The 19697-nt window shown below is 37.7% G+C and overlaps 1 protein-coding gene across 6 annotated transcripts in view; it reads right to left on the bottom strand.

Annotated features, from left to right (window-relative positions):
* The window catches only part of ocrl (OCRL inositol polyphosphate-5-phosphatase), a 53630-nt gene extending 35774 nt beyond the window's left edge, over positions 1–17856 (bottom strand). For 2 of the 6 annotated variants that reach the window (XM_057850440.1, XM_057850443.1), the window contains exons 1-5: positions 17389–17586; positions 11535–11614; positions 7116–7207; positions 4397–4435; positions 3974–4087 (exon numbers count right to left, since the gene is read on the bottom strand). In XM_057850440.1, the coding sequence (XP_057706423.1) occupies positions 3974–4087; positions 4397–4435; positions 7116–7207; positions 11535–11614; positions 17389–17430 (367 nt within the window). In that variant the 5' untranslated portion in view covers positions 17431–17586. Of the gene's footprint in view, positions 1–3973; positions 4088–4396; positions 4436–6221; positions 6258–7115; positions 7208–11534; positions 11615–17388 lie in introns of those variants that run through there. The other 4 variants (XM_057850438.1, XM_057850439.1, XM_057850441.1 and 1 more) reach the window with 4 other exon arrangements.
* Between the last annotated feature and the right edge of the window lie 1841 nt (positions 17857–19697).

The following is a 19697-nucleotide window of genomic DNA, read 5'->3' as shown; positions in this document are numbered from 1 at the left end:
CATTCCAGCAATACAACCAAGGAATGGCTGAAAAAGAAGAAGATTCGTGTTCTGGACTGGCCCAGTCAAAGTCCTGACCTAAATCCCATTGAAATGCTGTGGCGGGACCTGAAGCGAGCAGTTCATGCCAGACGCCCATCAAACCTCTCTCAACTGACTGCGTTCTGCAAGGAAGAATGGGCAAAAATCCCCCAAAGTAGATGTGAGAGGCTGATTAGTCACTACAGAAACCGTTTGGTTGAGGTAATCTCTGCAAAAGGAGGCGCAATATCCTATTAACTGAAGGGGTTCACATACTTTTGCACACATGATATCTGAGTTTTTCTTAAATCAACCACTTTTGTTAAATAAAGAATGACAATATAACTATTTCTTTTGTTTCAGTCCATTATTTGGAATGTCAGTATTGTGGATTTGGGTATAACTTAACATTTAATAAGGTTATTTTAGTTTTTTTTTACAAAAAATCTGACCATCGCTGTGGGGTTCACAAACTTTCGAGCAGCACTGTATATTAAAAAAGGCATGTCCGATGTTTTTTCACCGATTCCGATACTTTGAAAATGACGTAATCGGACCCGATCGATCGACATCTTTACTAATCATGTGAATTGGATGAAAAATATGAACGGCGAGATATATGTTGAAATGTTTTTTTTTGCTTTTGGAAATAATAAAGGTTTTTTTGTCAAAAAATATATTATATAAACAATAACTGCTTTTGCCGCAACTGTAAACATTAGAGGCGAAATCGTAAGAGTGAAATCGCCATGTGAATTTCTGGAACATTTCAAAGTTGGAATGTTCAGAATCGGTCAAAATGCGTGCCGTAAAAGCAGACAAGAAAAAATACAAATATCAAAACTACTATACTACTAGTGTTTCAACGACATCAATTCATAGTAAAAACATGTTGAGGAGCCTCAACTATAACATTCATATTTTTAAGATTTATCATGTTCGTTAATAGGGTGAATTAAACATAATTTCAGTATGATGTAGGGCAGTTGTGAACCAGTGTGCGTATATAAGGCCATGCAGTCCAAAAAAAAAAAAAAAAAAAACAGAAAGGCAGTCACTCCCCTTATCTATGTTGATTCATGCATTTGAGGAAACGGAGAGTGAGTCATCACATCTTCCTGCATGCTTGTACAACATATTTTCCAACTGCTCAGAATATTCATCTGAAAACAATGGCAGCATTATAGTTACTTGACCTCGCCATGCTCAAATTGTGGTAATGAATTCTTGAAGACCTGTATTTTGTAAAATATTACCAATATGAATCAGTTTTCTACAGTGCTAGCTCTCTGACTGGAGCATGTCCTAAGTGACTTTGGGCTTTAAAAATACAATTTTTTCTTCTTCTAAGCAAGATGCATCCTGCTACCAATGGTTTATCACTAGTGGACGTCCAATCCATTTAAAGTGGGAGGGTTGGCAGCGAATGAACACATTAACAAGGAAAATGCAAAAAAATCCTCCATTCAGTGGCGGAACAAATGTGAACAGGGTCCAGGTGTGATGAGTTTCAACGGGCCCCCAGTGGATAACGTCCGACTGGGAGTGCTAGTGGACAATCTTGAGCGGGCTCATCGATACCACTGTCCAACAGGGGGAGGAGAAATATTTTCACACCTAAATTAGGCCTGTCAGGATAAATTTTAGTAGGTGATATATTGTCTCATAAATTATTGCAGAAATGCGATATTATGGTCAATTGTTTTTTTTAACTAATTCAACCACTAATGTAGTGACAACATATCCTAATAAATCACCCATTCGAACGCAATAAATTGTTATTTCTAAATTGAGCACAAACTATATTAAAAATAATATTTAAAAACACACACACACGCACACACACAATGCATAATGTGTCATTTGAAACCTAGCTAAGCGCGGAATATGAAATAGGTGCGAAAACCTACACCATTTTTGTTCTATGCCAATTAGTCCATCAAAAGTGTTTATTTAATGCAAGATGACTGTCATCTTGAATTCCAAAGTGCGCATTTTAGCAAATTTGAAGCCAAATTATTAATTGCCAGTTTTTCAAAATAAGTGTCATTTTAAAGCGATGAAGAATCTGAAGTATGTGAGATAAACCCCAGAAATCTTTATTTACATCTTGAAAATGACATGCTTTTATTTTGAAATGTTCACCGGAAATACGTGCACTAAGCTGCTAACACTAAGCTTTACACTCAGTAAAAAAGTGCAAGTAATAAGTCATACATTTTTTTTTTTCTTTTTCTTCGCATCGTTTGCAAATGCTGTAAGCCAGCGAGTTTTTATGTTTGAAGTGTCACCTTTTGACCACAGGTTTGCGTTTTGGAAAAAACTGCCAATGTTTTTATAGCAGACTAAAGTGGTTAGTACATTGTCCTTTTTCCATTAGCCTCATTGGAGCAATGCTAACATTTTATAATGTTTACTGTAGCTGTGTTTCCCTATTTTGTATGTCTGAACTTTAATTCTACGGTGTGTTGATGACCAATAAACATCTGTGGTAGGAACTGGATACTCATATGCAATCAACATGCATCTGTGCCAAGTGCACGCAGCACTTTTCGATATCATTGTCAACTCTACTAAGGATATACACTCACCGGCCACTTTATTAGGTACACCTGTCCAACTGCTAGTTAACACTTAACTTCTAATCAGCCAATCACATGGCGGCAACTCAGTGCATTTAGGCATGTAGACATGGTTTAAGACAATCTCCTGCAGTTCAAACTGAGCATCAGTATGGGGAAGAAAGGTGATTTGAGTGACTTTGAACGTGGCATGGTTGTTGGTGGCAGAAGGGCTGGTCTGAGTATTTCAGAAACTGCTGATCTACTGGGATTTTCACGCACAACCATCTCTAGGGTTTACAGAGAATGGTCCGAAAAAGAAAAAATATCCAGTGAGCGGCAGTTCTGTGGGCAGAAATGCCTTGTTGATGCCAGAGGTCAGAGGAGAATGGCCAGACTGGTTCGAGCTGATAGAAAGGCAACAGTGACTCAAATAACCACCCGTTACAACCAAGGTAGGCAGAAGAGCATCTCTGAACGCACAGTACGTCGAACTTTGAGGCAGATGGGCTACAGCAGCAGCAGACCACGCCGGGTGCCACTCCTTTCAGCTAAGAACAGGAAACTGAGGCTACAATTTGCACAAGCTCATCGAAATTGGACAACAGAAGATTGAAAAAAGTTGCCTGGTCTGATGAGTCTCAATTTCTGCTGCGACATTCGGATGGTAGGGTCAGAATTTGGCATCAACAACATGAAACCATGGATCCATCCTGCCTTGTATCAACAGTTCAGGCTGGTGGTGTAATGGTGTGGGGAATATTTTCTTGGCACTCTTTGGGCCCCTTGGTACCAATTGAGCATCGTTGGAACGCCACAGCCTACCTGAGTATTGTTGCTGTCCATTCCTTTATGACCACAATGTACCCAACTTCTGATGGCTACTTTCAGCAGGATAATCGCCATGTCATAAAGGTGGAATCATCTCAGACTAGTTTCTTGAACATGACAATGAGTTCACTGTACTCAAATGGCCTCCACAGTCACCAAATCTCAATCCAATAGAGCATCTTTGGGATGTGGTGGAACGGGAGATTCGCATCATGGATGTGCAGCCGACAAATCTGCACCAACTGTGTGATGCAATCATGTCAATATGGACCAAACTCTCTAAGGAATGCTTCCAGCACCTTGTTGGATCTATGCCACGAAGAATTGAGGCAGTTCTGAAGGCAAAAGGGGGTCCAACCCGTTACTAGCATCGTGTACCTAATAAAGTGGCCGGTGAGTGTATTGTTCATTGGCCTGTAAAAATCCATATACTGTATAAGACAAACTGGACTATAAACCGCAGGGTTCAAAGCGAAGGAAAAAAGTAGTGTCTTATACTTGGAAAGTTACGGTAATTTGTTAAAATACATCATCTAACCACTTCACACAAGAGGACTTACCTTGTTGTTGAGCGCTAATCACTTGGGTGAGAAAAGTCTGCGTGCGTTCATCATCCTGGAGTTCTACCAAGAGTTCTGGAGCTTTTTCTCCTTTTATTCGTATCTTGAGTCCGGCTATAGGCAATTGGACAACACACATTTTAACAACAGGAGACAACTTTGGAATGGCTACAAGAAATGCAGACTCAAAAAAACAAAGCATAGGGATTTCACAGTCAGTCCATTCAGAATTCTCTCAGAGTGCCCAGGGAAACCAATGACCCGTGACTGCTACTAAATAAAGATGTAAACACTACCAAAAGAAATGCAGTTTTCTGCATTCCAATGAGGTTGCATATTCCCACAGTTTGGCCTTGGAGTAAAAAATAGACGGTTGGAAGATTTTTTTTTTTTTTTAACCAGAAAGGGTTTGAAAATACTCACTGACTAAGGAGAAGTCAATGAGAAGAGCTTCCTCACCCTCTGAAAGAAGAGGAAAAAAATAGCTTCATCAGTGTTAAATAGTATTTCGTAGATTTGTCTAATAAAATAAGATAATATAGATATCGGTTTTGACTCAATTCGCATGTTGCCTACGAAGTGAATGTAGAAGCCTTTAGCCTTCGCCCTTTGTACAAGGGCTAGTCACAGCTTAGCACAGCAGTTATTTATGTACTTATACTTATTGGCTATTGGGTGTCTCCAAACTAAGATGCCTGGAATTTGTTTTGTGAGCAGACAATTAGCATTCAAGGTGCAAAAATTAAATGAACAATAAATCATTGAAAAAAATGAATTATAAACTCATTGCATATAACTACTGCTCTACCAGAAAGAAATAGTCTCTAAGAAAACTAGAAAAGTACAGGTAGACCCCGGGTTACAACGTGCCCGACTTATACGATTTCGACTTTATGACGCTGCAGTCTCGTCCGCCATTTTGTCTCGTCGTTTTTTTTTTTTTTTTTTTTTTTTTTTTATAAGCACAGAATTTTTCCTCGTCTAACAGCAGTCAAGTTCTCCTGCAAATATTTGTTTCGCCAATAAGGGGAGCTGTTGTCTCACTAAGGTTGATTGAAAACATATTTTTTGGGGTGCATTATTTTTGGTTTCCTGTCGTCATTGTAGAATTCTTGGGACTATATTGTTGACAATAATTACTGGTGCACGATAATTATCGGTCTGATAATAGGAATTATGACGTCATCCCGATAAATCCAATAACATTATTAATGGGACAGATAATATTGATTGTGTTTGCTTTACAGTTTACATTGACTTTACACACTAGGATAGGAAAGCAGTTGACCATTTGCGGTGCATTGCTCCCACCTGCTGGTAAGAATAATTCGTTGCATCTATTTTTTGTTACAGTAGTTTTGTTCACATTACAAGCTCATTCACATACACATTGCGGTGTCTAGCGGTCGCATTGACAATCGTGAATGCTTTCTGCTACGTTTCCGCCTCGGAAATATGTTTGTAAGTATTTTATGTTCACTATAACATATGGATGTGCACCATATGTTTACTTTTTGGTGAAGGGTCATATGTACAGAACTTAAGTTGTTGTGTTATAGAAGCCAGCCAATGCTTTAGTAGCTCAAGCTAGTGTGCTATGCTATACATATAATAGTTGTATATATATGGTAAATGGTGTTATACTTATATAGCGCTTTTCCACCTTTCAAGGCGCTCAAAGCGCTTTACACTATCTCACCATCTACCTACTGGTGACGCAGCACCAGTAAATATAAGTGTATTGTGCAGTTTGTTGTATACCGAGTATTGAATATGTGTATTTTTCTGTTGTACTTTCACATTATTAAGACGAGTGTCTTCCCATAAAAGCAAGAAAAGACCAAGCCTTGTGGTTTATGGAAGTGCATTCATTTTTAGCTGGCTGTCAGGCAGTGCAGAAGTGAAACGCACTGTTTTGTTCATGTCATTATGAAAAATCTGGTGAGAAGGCAAATCTATGTTGAATCCACCACTATATATCGATATCGGTATCGGCTTTGAGGAGCAGGAAGTTATCGATAGTTATCGATCGGTTTCAAAAAATGGATAGCGTGCACCCCTAATAATAATTTATTTACAAGTTAAATTAAAAAGATGGCATTAAGTTTAATTGCTGTTAACGGACACCCAGTCGCTTTCTGTTTTTACTAAGGAAGTAGAGTGCGATGCAGCAAGCAACGGTGTAGCATAAGCAGCTAAGTTGCTGAAATCAAGCTCTAAATGAGCTTCATAAGTCGCATTGACTTACCAGTTCACTAGCAGGCCAAAGTGTTCTACGTCGTGGCTGTGGTTTAAAAGTAAAACGACAGTAAACATCGATGAAATAAGAACTCTTGTGTCTCCACTTCTGAACAAGCCCGGCATACTCTGTGTACCTTTTTCACCATCCACCAGCATTAATGGTAAGTTCAGTATCTTATTTTTAACTTTATATTATTAATATGAGGTATAATTCATGTTTTTGGACGGTTAGTTTGAGGTTGAGGGGGGGTGTCTGGAGTACTTAAAGGGTTAATTCCAAATTACGCGGAAATTCGGGTTACGTCACCAGCGTAGGAACGGAACTCTTTTGTAACCCGGGGACTACCTGTATTAAAATACAAAAATCTGCGCAAAAGCACAGCAAAACGCATCTTGAGAATTATCATCGCATCGGCATGTCCTATAATTGGCTGCTTTTATTTGTAATGCTCTGTCGCCGCCCCAGTGGCCCTTTGGGGTAACTAGTATAAACATGATTTATTTGTAAATTAGTCCTTTTATTACATTATGGACATTTTTGCTCATTTCAATTTATATAAATTTATATAGGGCATGTATTTTCTATAACTTCAGTTGAAGTTCTCTTATTTTTTACAGAATGTTCATTTTATTTGGAAAACCATCAAGTTGTTACATTTATCATTATTAAAGCATTCAGTGGGGCATCACAATACGATTAGCAATAACAAGTTAAGTGCATGACCGCATATATCGGTATTGGTTTGATATCGGTATTAGATTTTTAAGTTGAACAATATCGGTATATCGGTTAAAAGTCATTATCGGACAACACTAGTACTATGAAATTTGCATTCAAATTTGTCCTTTAAAAACTTAAAGGGATAAAAATGTAGAATAATCAAGTCAAATCATCACTTACCTTTAACAATTTCAAATTTTCCATTAATAGGTATGGAGAGCTGGGGCACTGGACGGGCCACGACTGCGTCAGGGGTTGCCAGCACACCGAGTCTGCGTGGCGACAGCACAGACTCCAGCTTAATACCAGCTCCTTATTTGTTTTCACGATTTATAGATGTTCAAACAACAGTATTTCACGTCTACAGCAGTAAGTTCCCATTTTCTCACAATGACAAGGCAGTTTCATGCAAAGTTCTTCAAGGGATGCAGAGAAGATGGCCATTTATATTTGGCAAAACCATGAAGTTATTCAAAATGGAAAAACTGAGCAATAATGCAGACCTGCATGCTGTGATGTATTGTGGTCCACTTGTTATCAGTAGTACTAGTAGTAGGGGTCATAAACAGCTAGTTAGTTCAGGTTATTGTGTGGCTCAACTTCCTCTTTCTATTATTTCTCACTATTCTGTACCCCTTCTTAGAAATTATATTATTAGCCTTTGCATTAACAAAGAATTTGGGGATTTAAGTATTTATTCACAAGAATTTTCACCGGAAAAGCTGTTTACATAAGGCGGCTGCAAGCTACATTCACTAACAGACTAGCATTGTACTTCGACATATTTACGTAAAATAAATGCTAACTGCATGTTTTTGTTGTTTTCTTCTTTTTTGCTTTTAACCAAGAATCGAGACTGTTTTACGTCCATATCTATTAAGAATTCGGAGATTTAAGCATTTATTCACAAGAATTTTCACTGGAAAAGCTCTGTTTACATAAGGCTGCCGCTAAATGTAAAGTGAGTTATAAATAAAATGTATTATTATTATTATTATTATTATTACAACCAGTTCAGGGTGTCCCCTGCCTACTGCCCGTAGTTAGCTGGGATAGGCTCCAGCACCTCCGCGACCCTCGTGAGGAAAAGCGGCATGGAAAATGAATGAATGAATGAATTATTCATTAACAGACTAGCATTATACTTCAACATATTTAGGTAAAACAGATACTACTTGCATGGTTTTTTTGTTTTGTTTTTGTTTTTAACCAAGAATCAAGACTGTTTACGTCCATATCTATTGATAATTCAGAGATTTAAGCATTTATTTACAAGAATTTTCACCGGAAAAGCTGTTTACATTAGGCGGCCGCAAGCTACATTTACTCACAGACTAGCATTGTACTTCGACATATTTACGTAAAATAAATGCTAACTGCACGTTTTCTTTTGTTTGTTTTTAACCAAGAATCGAGACTGTTTTACGTCCATATCTATTAAGAATTCGGAGATTTAAGCATTTATTCACAAGAATTTTCACCATAAAAGCTCTGTGTACATAAGGCAGCCGCTAGCTACATTCACTAACGGACTAGCATTTTACTTCGACACAATTTACTTAAAATAAATGCTAACTGCACGTTTTTTTTTTTTGCTTTTAACCAAGAATTGAGACTGTTTTATGTCCATATCTATAAAGAATTTGGGGATTTAAGCATTTATTCACAATAATTTTCACCATAAAAGCTCTGTTTACATCAGGTGGCCGCTAGCTACAGTCACTAACAGACTAGCATTTTACTTCCCATATTTTAGTAAAATAAATGCTAACTGCACGTTTTTTGGGGTTTTTTTTGCTTTTAACCAAAAATCAACACTTTTTTACGTCCATATCTATCAAGAATTCTGGGATTTAAGCATTTATTCACAAGAATTTTCCACGAAAAAAAAAGTTCTCTGTCTGTGATTCCACTCGGTCAGCTTTGACGGCCTCGCCAACAATGCAGGCCCCCTATTTATCGGCCCCGCGGCCCCTGTCCCGTCAATACAAGATGAAGTCTATGCCCAGGCAATGAGTTAATTTTGGGGCATTTCATGTTACTTCCAGTTGATTTGGGGGAATTTACAGGTCACCTCCTGTTGATTTTGGGTTACTGAAAAGAATGTGACTCAAGAATGAGTCACTTCCTATTAATTTGGATATAAAAACAACAGAAATGGACCAGTAAATGCCCTAAAATGAAGAGGAGGTTATCGGTAAATGCTCACAAAAGACTGGCTGTGAATGCTCTGGTTTCAGTGCGATTGACGGCACTAGACGTCCAATCCAGTCAAAATGAATTGGATGCCTAGCGCCATCAATGACAGCCAGTGAGCAAACAGACACTATTCCAATGGAAGACTTTGGTAGCAATCTGTTGGTTCTTTTATTTTCTTTTTTTAAACACTGACACCTTTTTAAGACGACATATTGATTCATGGTAGGAGCCTATTGATAACATTTTGGAGTCTGGACTACAAAGTATCGCAATATATCACTTTTTTAATACATTGTACACCCTTAATAGTTATCATGAGCCTTGTATTGCAAACTGCATCAAATCCGGAGGTACCCTACAAAAAACAACTTGTCACAGCCAAGATTCGAAACTAAACCTTAGACCCGCTCGGCAACAATGCTGTCAAAGAATAGAAACCCTGGCCGGTCCGTTTCTCCCCGAATCTCTTTCCAACAGTTAACTGAGCACTGAACTTGTGTTCCCATGTGAGTTCCATTACGTAGTGAAGGAATTCCAGATAATGACTGAAGGTAGCAAGCAGCTGGCAGGGACTAAATGCTTTGTGCCTCACGCTAAAACATGACAGCCTGCTAGCTTTTATACAACGCCTAGCAAATAGTATGGAATCACCAGTCTCGGACGAGGACTCACTCATTTTATCATGTAGAACAAACTCAGATAAAAAGCTTGAAAAAAATAATGATTCAGTTCCAAAAGTGTAACTCGTTTTTATCATAGCATTCAGAAAAACTAAAAGAAATGAATTTAAAAAACATTGTGGTGGTCAGTAAATGTTACTTTTATAGACCAAGTGCAGTGAAATATATATGGAATCACCACATTCTGAGGAAAAAATATAGAATCATGAGAAACAAACAAAGAAATAACAAACAAAACACATCTCTAGTATTTAGTAGCACCACCTCTGGCTTTTATGACAGCTTGCAGTCTCTGAGGCATGGGCTTCATGAGTATTCTTCATCAATTTGGTGCCAACTCTCTTTGATTGCAGTTGCCAGATCATCCTTGCAGGTCAGAGCCTTGCTATGGACCATTTTTTTTTCAATTTCCACCACAGGTTTTCAATGGGGTTGAGATCTGGGATATTTGCAGGCCATGCCATGGACTGGATGAGTCTTTCTCTAAGGAATGCTTTAACAGTTTTAGCTCTGTGGCATGAATTCTGATGTTTTTTTCAGGCAGTCATCTTTGTAAATCTCACTGGAACCGCACCAAACAAAAGTTCCAGCATCATCATCTTGTGCAGTGCAGATTCTTGACTCTTGACAAAAATTCATTATTTTTTCAAGCTTTTTATCAGAGTTTGTTCTACATGATAAAATGTCTGAGTGTTGCTCGTCCGAGACTGGTGATTCCATACTTTTTGTTAGGGGTTGTACATATGCACAGACACAAGGTCAGTGGCCCAATCATGCAATTATTGTACATGGAAAGCTCAACACAACCATAAGTTTACACCCAACTTCCATAAGTTACTTATAAGCATACTGTAAATCTAAAAGTATGTTAAAAACAGAACACAAAACTGTCACACCTGACTATAAGCCGCACCCACCAAATTTGACAAGAAAACATTATTTATTCAAATATAAACCGCACCTAAAGACTACTTTTGTCAGGAAACAAAATGTTTTAACTCGATTTTGACACTCCAAAAAAATACTCGATACAATTTTCGATACTACATAGAGAAAAATCCCCCAAAATTGAATGCTATTTTGTTATGAACTCTTTCAATGTCACTGAAAACGACAGACGTCCTATCATGTGTATCTTAAAAATGAAATTAAAACTCTTTAAATGAGTTTATTACTAGTTGACTTACTAGTTGACGAACAGGACAAGTCTTACAAAAATATTCATGGGGTAGGGAGAGGGGGGCATGAACTTTTTGAGTTTTGGGAATAAATATGTCATGATAGTATAATACAGTGATCGCTTTTCGCGGTGAATGGGAATTAATTTTTCGTGTGTGTGGGTTCAATCTATTTATTTTGATTTAGCATTGAAAAGAGGCACATAAGTCACGTACAGTTTTTTCCCAAAATTAAAAAAAATGTACATATGTTTTTCTTAATAAATGTTTCTTTAAGCACTTCAAATGCAACAATTATGATCAGTTTTAAACATGTCACTATCGCACCAAATTATTTTTAAACAAGAATAAAGTAGAAAAATGCTTGGCTTTATTAAATGCTTCATTGAGTGAGTCTACTCAAATCCACTTTAGCTGCTCACTTACACACAATAAGTTGCCACAGCAACTGTTTAACAAGTTAAACGATGATTGGCGCATGCGGCACTTTTGAAGTTTGTGACTCTGGCAAGATCCCTAATCTATAGTATAAGGGTACTTACATAAATTGTCCACCACGTTCAATTAGTGACAGCAGTCTGGGCTCCTTCTGGCCATCCCTCAACTCCAGACCTCTTACAGTGTGAGCAGCATAATGAAGGAATGATTGCGTATCAACATGAAAACAATCTACAGCTTAACTGTAAACAGACTGAGTACTGCATTTACTTGTGTATTTTAAAAGACCACCCTTTAGGTTGGGATTGTAATGTCATATGTGTGTGATAATTTGTCAGATCGAGAAACGACAGGACTATATTACCGTATTTTTTGGACTATAAACCGCACCTGAGTAGTGTGACTATAAGTCGCAACAGCTAAAAAAATAAGCAATGAAGAGGGAAAAAAAGGAGTTGCACCGAAGTAGAAGTTGCATTTTTAGGGAACATTTACAGTGCCTTGCAAAAGTATGCAGCCCCCTTGAATCTTGCAACCTTTCGCCACATTTCAGGCTTCAAACATAAAGATATGAAATTTAATTTTTTTTGTCAGGAATCAACAACAAGTGGGACACAATCGTGAAGTGGAACAACATTTATTGGATAATTTAAACTTTTTTAACAAATAAAAAACTGAAAAGTGGGGCGTGCAATATTATTCGGCCCCTTTACTTTCAGAGCAGCAAACTCACTCCAGAAGTTCAGTGAGGATCTCTGAATTATCCAATGTTGTCCTAAATGACCGATGATGATAAATAGAATCCACCGGTGTGTAATCAAGTCTCCGTATAAATGCACCTGCTCTGTGATAGTCTCAGGGTTCTGTTTAAAGTGCAGAGAGCATTATGAAAACCAAGGAACACACCAGGCAGGTCCGAGATACTGTTGTGGAGAAGTTTAAAGCCGGATTTGGATACAAAAAGATTTCCCAAGCTTTAAACATCTCAAGGAGCACTGTGCAAGCCATCATATTGAAATGGAAGGAGCATCAGACCACTGCAAATCTACCAAGACCCGGCCGTCCTTCCAAACTTTCTTCTCAAACAAGGAGAAAACTGATCAGAGATGCAGCCAAGAGGCCCATGATCACTCTGGATGAACTGCAGAGATCTACAGCTGAGGTGGGAGAGTCTGTCCATAGGACAACAATCAGTCGTACACTGCACAAATCTGGCCTTTATGGAAGAGTGGCAAGAAGAAAGCCATTTCTCAAAGATATCCATAAAAAGTCTCGTTTAAAGTTTGCCACAAGCCACCTGGGAGACACACCAAACATGTGGAAGAAGGTGCTCTGGTCAGATGAAACCAAAATTGAACTTTTTGGCCACAATGCAAAACGATATGTTTGGCGTAAAAGCAACACAGCTCATCACCCTGAACACACCAACCCCACTGTCAAACATGGTGGTGGCAGCATCATGGTTTGGGCCTGCTTTTCTTCAGCAGGGACAGGGAAGATGGTTAAAATTGACGGGAAGATGGATGCAGCCAAATACAGGAACATTCTGGAAGAAAACCTGTTGGTATCTGCACAAGACCTGAGACTGGGACGGAGATTTATCTTCGAACAGGACAATGATCCAAAACATAAAGCCAAATCTACAATGGAATGGTTCAAAAATAAACGTATCCAGGTGTTAGAATGGCCAAGTCAAAGTCCAGACCTGAATCCAATCGAGAATCTTTGGAAAGAGCTGAAGACTGCTGTTCACAAACACTCTCCATCCAACCTCACTGAGCTCGAGCTGTTTTGCAAGGAAGAATGGGCAAGAATGTCGGTCTCTCGATGTGCAAAACTGATAGAAACATACCCCAAGCAACTTGCAGCTGTAATTGGAGCAAAAGGTGGCGCTACAAAGTATTAACGCAAGGGGGCCGAATAATATTGCACGCCCCACTTTTCAGTTTTTTATTTGTTAAAAAAGTTTAAATTATCCAATAAATGTTGTTCCACTTCACGATTGTGTCCCACTTGTTGTTGATTCTTGACAAAAAATTAAAATTTTATATCTTTATGTTTGAAGCCTGAAATGTGGCGAAAGGTTGCAAGGTTCAAGGGGGCCGAATACTTTTGCAAGGCACTGTATTTGATAAAATCCAACACCAAGAACAGACATGTCATCTTGGAAGGCAATTTAAAATAAAAATACAGCACAACAGGCTGAATAAGTGTATGGTATGCTAATATTACATAACGCTGAAACAATGGACTGAGAACGGAATATGTGAAATGATATAATAATGGGTAAACAATTTCACACCTCAGTCACTCCAGAGCAAGGGCGTAGTTTTGGTCTCAACATTGGTAGGCAGTGTTGGGCAGGTTACTTTAAAAAGTAATTATAGTTACTCACTACTTCTTCCAAAAAGTAACTGAGTTCGTAACTGAATTATTCTATAGTAAAAGTAACTGGTTACCAGGGAAAGTAACTATTTCCTTTACTTTAAAAAGAAGTTTTTGAATGCCAAAGAATTTGAAATTTTCTGAGCAGTATTCGAGTCAGTTGAATAGAGAAGAACAGACAGGTAGTTGTGTTATAGAACCTTGTAATATTTATTGCACCTCACCAGCAACAGATTTATCCTACACTTTAAGTGCAACAAAAATAAACAGATTTGAATTGCTTACCACAGATGTCGACAAAAAGTTTGCCCCGGGACATAAATTACACTTTACATGCACGTTCTTTCCTTAAATTTTGACCAACTTTAAATAGTGTTTATATCTCCACCTCGTAAAGGACAAATTTTCCTCTGAATGCTCTGCCACCATATCCCTCTGCATCTGTTTAGCGTGTGTGTGTTTGCCGGACTCTGTGTTCTGGTTTGTGTGTGAAAACACCGGCTCTGAAGTATGTGCACTATTAGGCTTTACGTTATAGAATGGGGGATCACGTGAGATTTGACAACTACACAGAAAATTGGAAGCAGGTCTGGCCCGCGGGACATTAAACTTAAACTTGCTAGTTCGATTAAGAGACAAACTCGTTACTAAGGCAAAGACCAGATATGTGATCAAACTTAAGGATGTGAACAATGTTGACCATTACGAGCAAGCCGAAGACAAATGGAGTAAAGATGTCGATGGGCTTCCACAATTACGCGAAATGGACATTCTGCTGTATTTATTGTTTGGTGTATGTTCCTAAACTCATCAGCGATTCCGAAATGACAAATCGCTCCAAAGAACAGTTTTGCTGCGGATTGGTGCAGAACCTGCACATTATGACCGTATCAAACAGCAACTTCATCGTTCTTTCAAAGGTAGGCTATGTGTGTTTACTATTTTCATTGCCATGAACCTGAACGCACCCCAAGTCTTGGATGACAAATAAACAGAGCAGAGTAGACTCGCTACGGCTGGTAGTTTCTTCAATTTATTCAAAATAAGTAACGCACCGCTTTTGACCGTCAGTAACGGTAACGACGGAAAAAATAATTACTTAGATTACTCATTTACTGAAAAAATAACACCGTTATGTAACGACGTTATTTATAACGCCGTTATTCCCAACACTGTTGGTAGGGACGATATAACAGCATAACCTGCATGTACACTTTTTGCTGGGGACGGGACATTAATAAGACCAAACAGACAGATCGGGTTAATGGGGGTCAGGGCTACATTTCTCATTAATTGATAGGCTAAATAATCAATGCAAAATACATCTGTATTGACTTAAACTAACTTTCATATGTATTGGTTCAGGTGATAAACTGTTCCATTCAAACCTTTGTTTTCAAAAACTACTAAAGAAACAGTTTGAAAACTTCCAGAATAAATGTCTGGATTAAATTAGCAGATTTATTTTTCAATATCTGAAAATAACTCAAATTATATTAGAATACACAATAAAAACAAACTTGTTAATAATCTCTTAACTATCCAGGAATGCAAAAAAATAAACATTTGTCTTAAGACCACTCAACATTGTTGAGAAATTACTATAACATATATATAATATATAAAAATATACATTAGATATAACCTCTTAGTCAGGGGTAAACAAAAATAAATAAAAATTCAGCCTTCCTTCAGATAAGACACTACTGGTTGTGTCCACAAGCACAGCCAAACTCAACAAAAAAATGAAAGCTCCTTTGGGCTGCTTTAAAACCACATAAATAAAATAAAAATGAAAATTGGGGATAAAGGAATGAACCTCAGTTCAATACATTTCTCACAGTTTAATTGACGTTAACAATAGAAAATACATACAGGAGGTAGCATCTTAGCAAATTCACACAGTTTAATGTTATGCTAACACTGATACAGGTCGGACTTTCAGTAGCAAAATTAGTGGTATGTTCCCCACCTCCACAACATTAACGTCTTTTTACATTACTTACAGTGGCTGCAACTGGACGAAAAAAAAAACCTTCTAATAAGGGCTGTCATAATTATCGCGTTGATGGGCGGCAATTAATTTTTTTATTAATTACGTTAAAATATTTGACGCAATTAACGCACATGCCCCGCTCAAACAGATTAAAATGACAGCACAGTGCATTGAGTGCAATGTCCACTTGTTACATGTGTTTTTTGGAGTTTTGTCGCCCTCTGCTGGCGCTTGGGTGCGACTGATTTTATGGGCTTAAGCACCCATGAGCATTGTGTAATTATTGACATCAAAAATGTGGGGCAACTAGTTTATTTTTTGATTGAAAATTTTACTAATTTTATTAAACGAAAACATTAAGAGGGGTTTTAATATAACATTTCTATAACTTGTACTAACATTCATCTTTTAAGAACTTCAAGTTTTTCTATCCATGGATCGCTTTAACAGAATGTTAATAATGTTAATGCTATCTTGTTGATTTATTATTATAATAAACAAATACAGTACTTTTATGTACCATATGTTGAATGTATATATCCATCTCGTGTCTTATCTTTCCATTCCAACAATAATTTACGGAAAAATAGGGCGTATTTTATAAATGGTTAGAATTGCGATTAATTACGATTAATTAATTTTTAAGCTGTAATAAACTCGATTAAAATTTTTAATCGTTTGACAGTCCTACTTCTAATATCCCTACTCTTCGAAGAGGGTAGAGGAGGCGGCATGGGTTTGTGGCTGTGAGTGCGTGTCTGTGTGGGGGGATGGGGTCCAAGTCATCAGCCAATTAAACATGCATTTGAGGGGAAAAAATGGACTGACACACTCAGCAGTGAAAAGGGGTAAATGTCTGAACATAATGAAAATAATTAATAGGGGTAGGATCAATTATATCCTTCCAACATATAGGGAGACAATCCTAATTAAATATATAACTGATCCCATTATATAATTAAAATAAGGTTGCTTAAAAGTTGGTGGTGACAATTTGTGCATCCTGAAAAGTTGGTAGTGTCATGTCCCTACCGTCCCTATGCAAACCTACGCCCTTGCTCCAGAGTATAAGTCGTACCCCCAGCCAAACTACGACAAAAAACTTATAGTCCGGAGAATACGGTTGACAGAAAACAGACCTTGTTAGAACACAAAAAAGTCAATACATTGGTTAGTGTTAAAGGTTCAAGCTTAGCTGTTATTATGGTAAATTTCTTCACACCGGGGCTCTCATTCCAAACTAGGTCAAAAGATTAATATAAGACTAACAGCGACACAGATAACTATTGAAGTTGAAAAAGAGTTAATTATTAAATGAGCAATGAGCGCCTACTGTTCGTCCGTCATTTAATCGCGTGATTATATCATTGTTTTGGTTGACAGCCCCCTAGTGGAAGAAATGGGTATGCAAAATTTGAATTAGTTTGTTACACTATAACTCGCATGCAGTTCAAGTATCCAAATTAGGAGTTAAAATAGCTCGAGAAATCACTCGGTAGCCATAGAATACATGCTAACAATCAAGCTAGCTCTTCAACAATAAAATTAAAGGTATCTTTTTTTCCTCAAAAGGATATTGCCAAGCACTCCTCGCTTCCAATCCCCAAGGAGGACTCCATCCTTACCGAAAAGAGGCGAATTTTACGGCGGGGCTGCTAGTTGGCTCCGTCCATACGTACGGCAAGAAGAAAGTTAAATCCCCGCCCGGTGAGGCGGCGGCGACGGCAGAGGTAGCGGCGGCCTTCCGGGTGCCAGGACCTCGGTGGTTTGTCCAGGGAATGACTTCGGACATTTAACAGCGTTGAGAATTCATAGTGTCCCGCCTAGTTGGCGCCATTCTAGCTATGAAGATAAAAACTCCCGGGTTTTTAACCTCTTCTTGACCTGGTTCATTTGACAGCATAGCTTAAATTTGACGCCAGATGTAAAAGCATGTTGGCTTCCAGTGGAGAGTTGCGGAAAGGATTCGGCTGCTGCTGTATCTTCTTCCCTTTTTAGTACTGCTCGACTTCATATCGCCCTTGAAGCACAGTTTGCGCCCTCTTTGTTCAGGAGTGTACATTACAACCTGTAGAAACCTATCAAATAATGTTTTAAAATGCATTGATCCTTCAATTATCGCTGTTAATAGGAACCAGAACCAACCGAGTAAAGTGGAAAAACCGCGAAGTAGTGTAAAGCCCCCTCTTTTTTAACATAATTGTTTTGTGTCTATAATAATCATAGACTCCACTATCGTTGACGTGACAGCTCTTACGGACATTGCACCACGGCTTCCCGTAGGAGGCCCGGCCAGGCAGAGCGTCGAGGTAGCTTAAACATACGCTGTGTTCTACCGCCAGATTTAGGTGGAAACAGGACGAAAGTTTTACTGCATACAAGCAGGCAGGAGTGTCTCAAGAGTGATTTGGTTGAGTATTCCGGGTAATTATTATACAAAATAGCACCGTGCATGCACTTTCAAATATTGTGAAAACTTTTTTTAAATGAATGGAAAAAAATTTGTGTAACTTTAGCTTGAAATATTTACGTAAAATGAATGATAACTGCCGGGTTTTTTTTTTTGTTTGTTTTTTGTTTTGCTTTTAACCAAGAATCTAGGCTGTTTTACGTTCATATTAGGGCTGTCAAAATTATCGCGTTAACGGGCGGTAATTAATTTTTTCAATTAATCACGTTAAAATATTTGACGCAATTAACGCACAAATGCCCCTCTCAAACAGATTAAAATGACAGGACTGTGAAATGTGTACTTGTTGTGTTTTACGGAGTTTTGTCACCCTCTGCTGGCGCTTGGGTGCGACTGATTTATAGGCTTCAGCACCCATGAGCATTGTGTAAGTAATTGTTGACATCAACAATGGCGGGCTACTAGTTTATTTTTTGATTGAAAATTTTACTAATTTTATTAAAACGAAAACATTAAGAGGGGTTTTAATATAAAATTTCTATAACTTGTACGAACATTTACCTTTTAAGAACTACAAGTCTTTCTAGCCATGGATCGCTTTAACAGAATGTTAATAATGGTAATGCCATCTTGTTGATTTATTGTTATAATAAACAAATACAGTACTTATGTACCGTATGTTGAATGTATATATCCATCTTGTGTCTTATCTTTCCAGTCCAACATTAATTTACAGAAAAATATGGCATATTTTATAGATGGTTTGAATTGCGATTAATTGCGATTAATTAATTTTTAAGCTGTAATTAACTCGATTAAAAATTTTAATCGTTTGACACCCCTAGTTCATATCTATAAAATTTCCAGGATTTACGCATTTATTTACAAGAATTACAAGCTGCTTGTATTGTGACGGCCGCCATGTTGGATTTTGTATCCATACACAATAACGTAACTTGACATTAAAATAATCAGGTAATTTTCGGCCAACTGCCCGTTTTTTGGTAAAAAACAACAACTAGTAATTTCGACATTTCAGCGTCCATACAAAAAAATTACTTTGTGTTTTATTTTACGTAACATTTTAATCTAAAAACGACGAGGGCCAGATAGCCAGTGAGACGTGCTGAGGCAACAGCAATATTCCACCTAAACAAGTTGTGATTGTATGTAGAAAAATGCCAAATTTGCTTTTCATGAGTTAAATTAAGATGATTCTGCATGCTTTCCTCAAGTTTCTGATGTGAAAATTAAGTGATTTATTAGCTATTTAAAACTTCTGTCAAAATTGCACTAAAAAAAAAAAAATTTAAGTCGCTATTTCGGGCAAAAAACTTGTTATATGTTAAATAGTGTCATTGATCCTGAAGATATAGGTGATTATCTCTGCATTTTTTTTTTATTTTTTATTTTATTTTTTTTTGTGCATCTAGCGTAAAATCGGGGAATTTCATAGCCATTTTAAGTTTTGTTATA

This window comes from Corythoichthys intestinalis, chromosome 11 (assembly GCF_030265065.1).
Source record: "Corythoichthys intestinalis isolate RoL2023-P3 chromosome 11, ASM3026506v1, whole genome shotgun sequence".
In the NCBI taxonomy this organism is placed as follows: domain Eukaryota; kingdom Metazoa; phylum Chordata; class Actinopteri; order Syngnathiformes; family Syngnathidae; genus Corythoichthys; species Corythoichthys intestinalis.
Note: the sequence above shows the minus strand (reverse complement) of the source record. Positions and strands in the feature narration are given on the sequence as shown.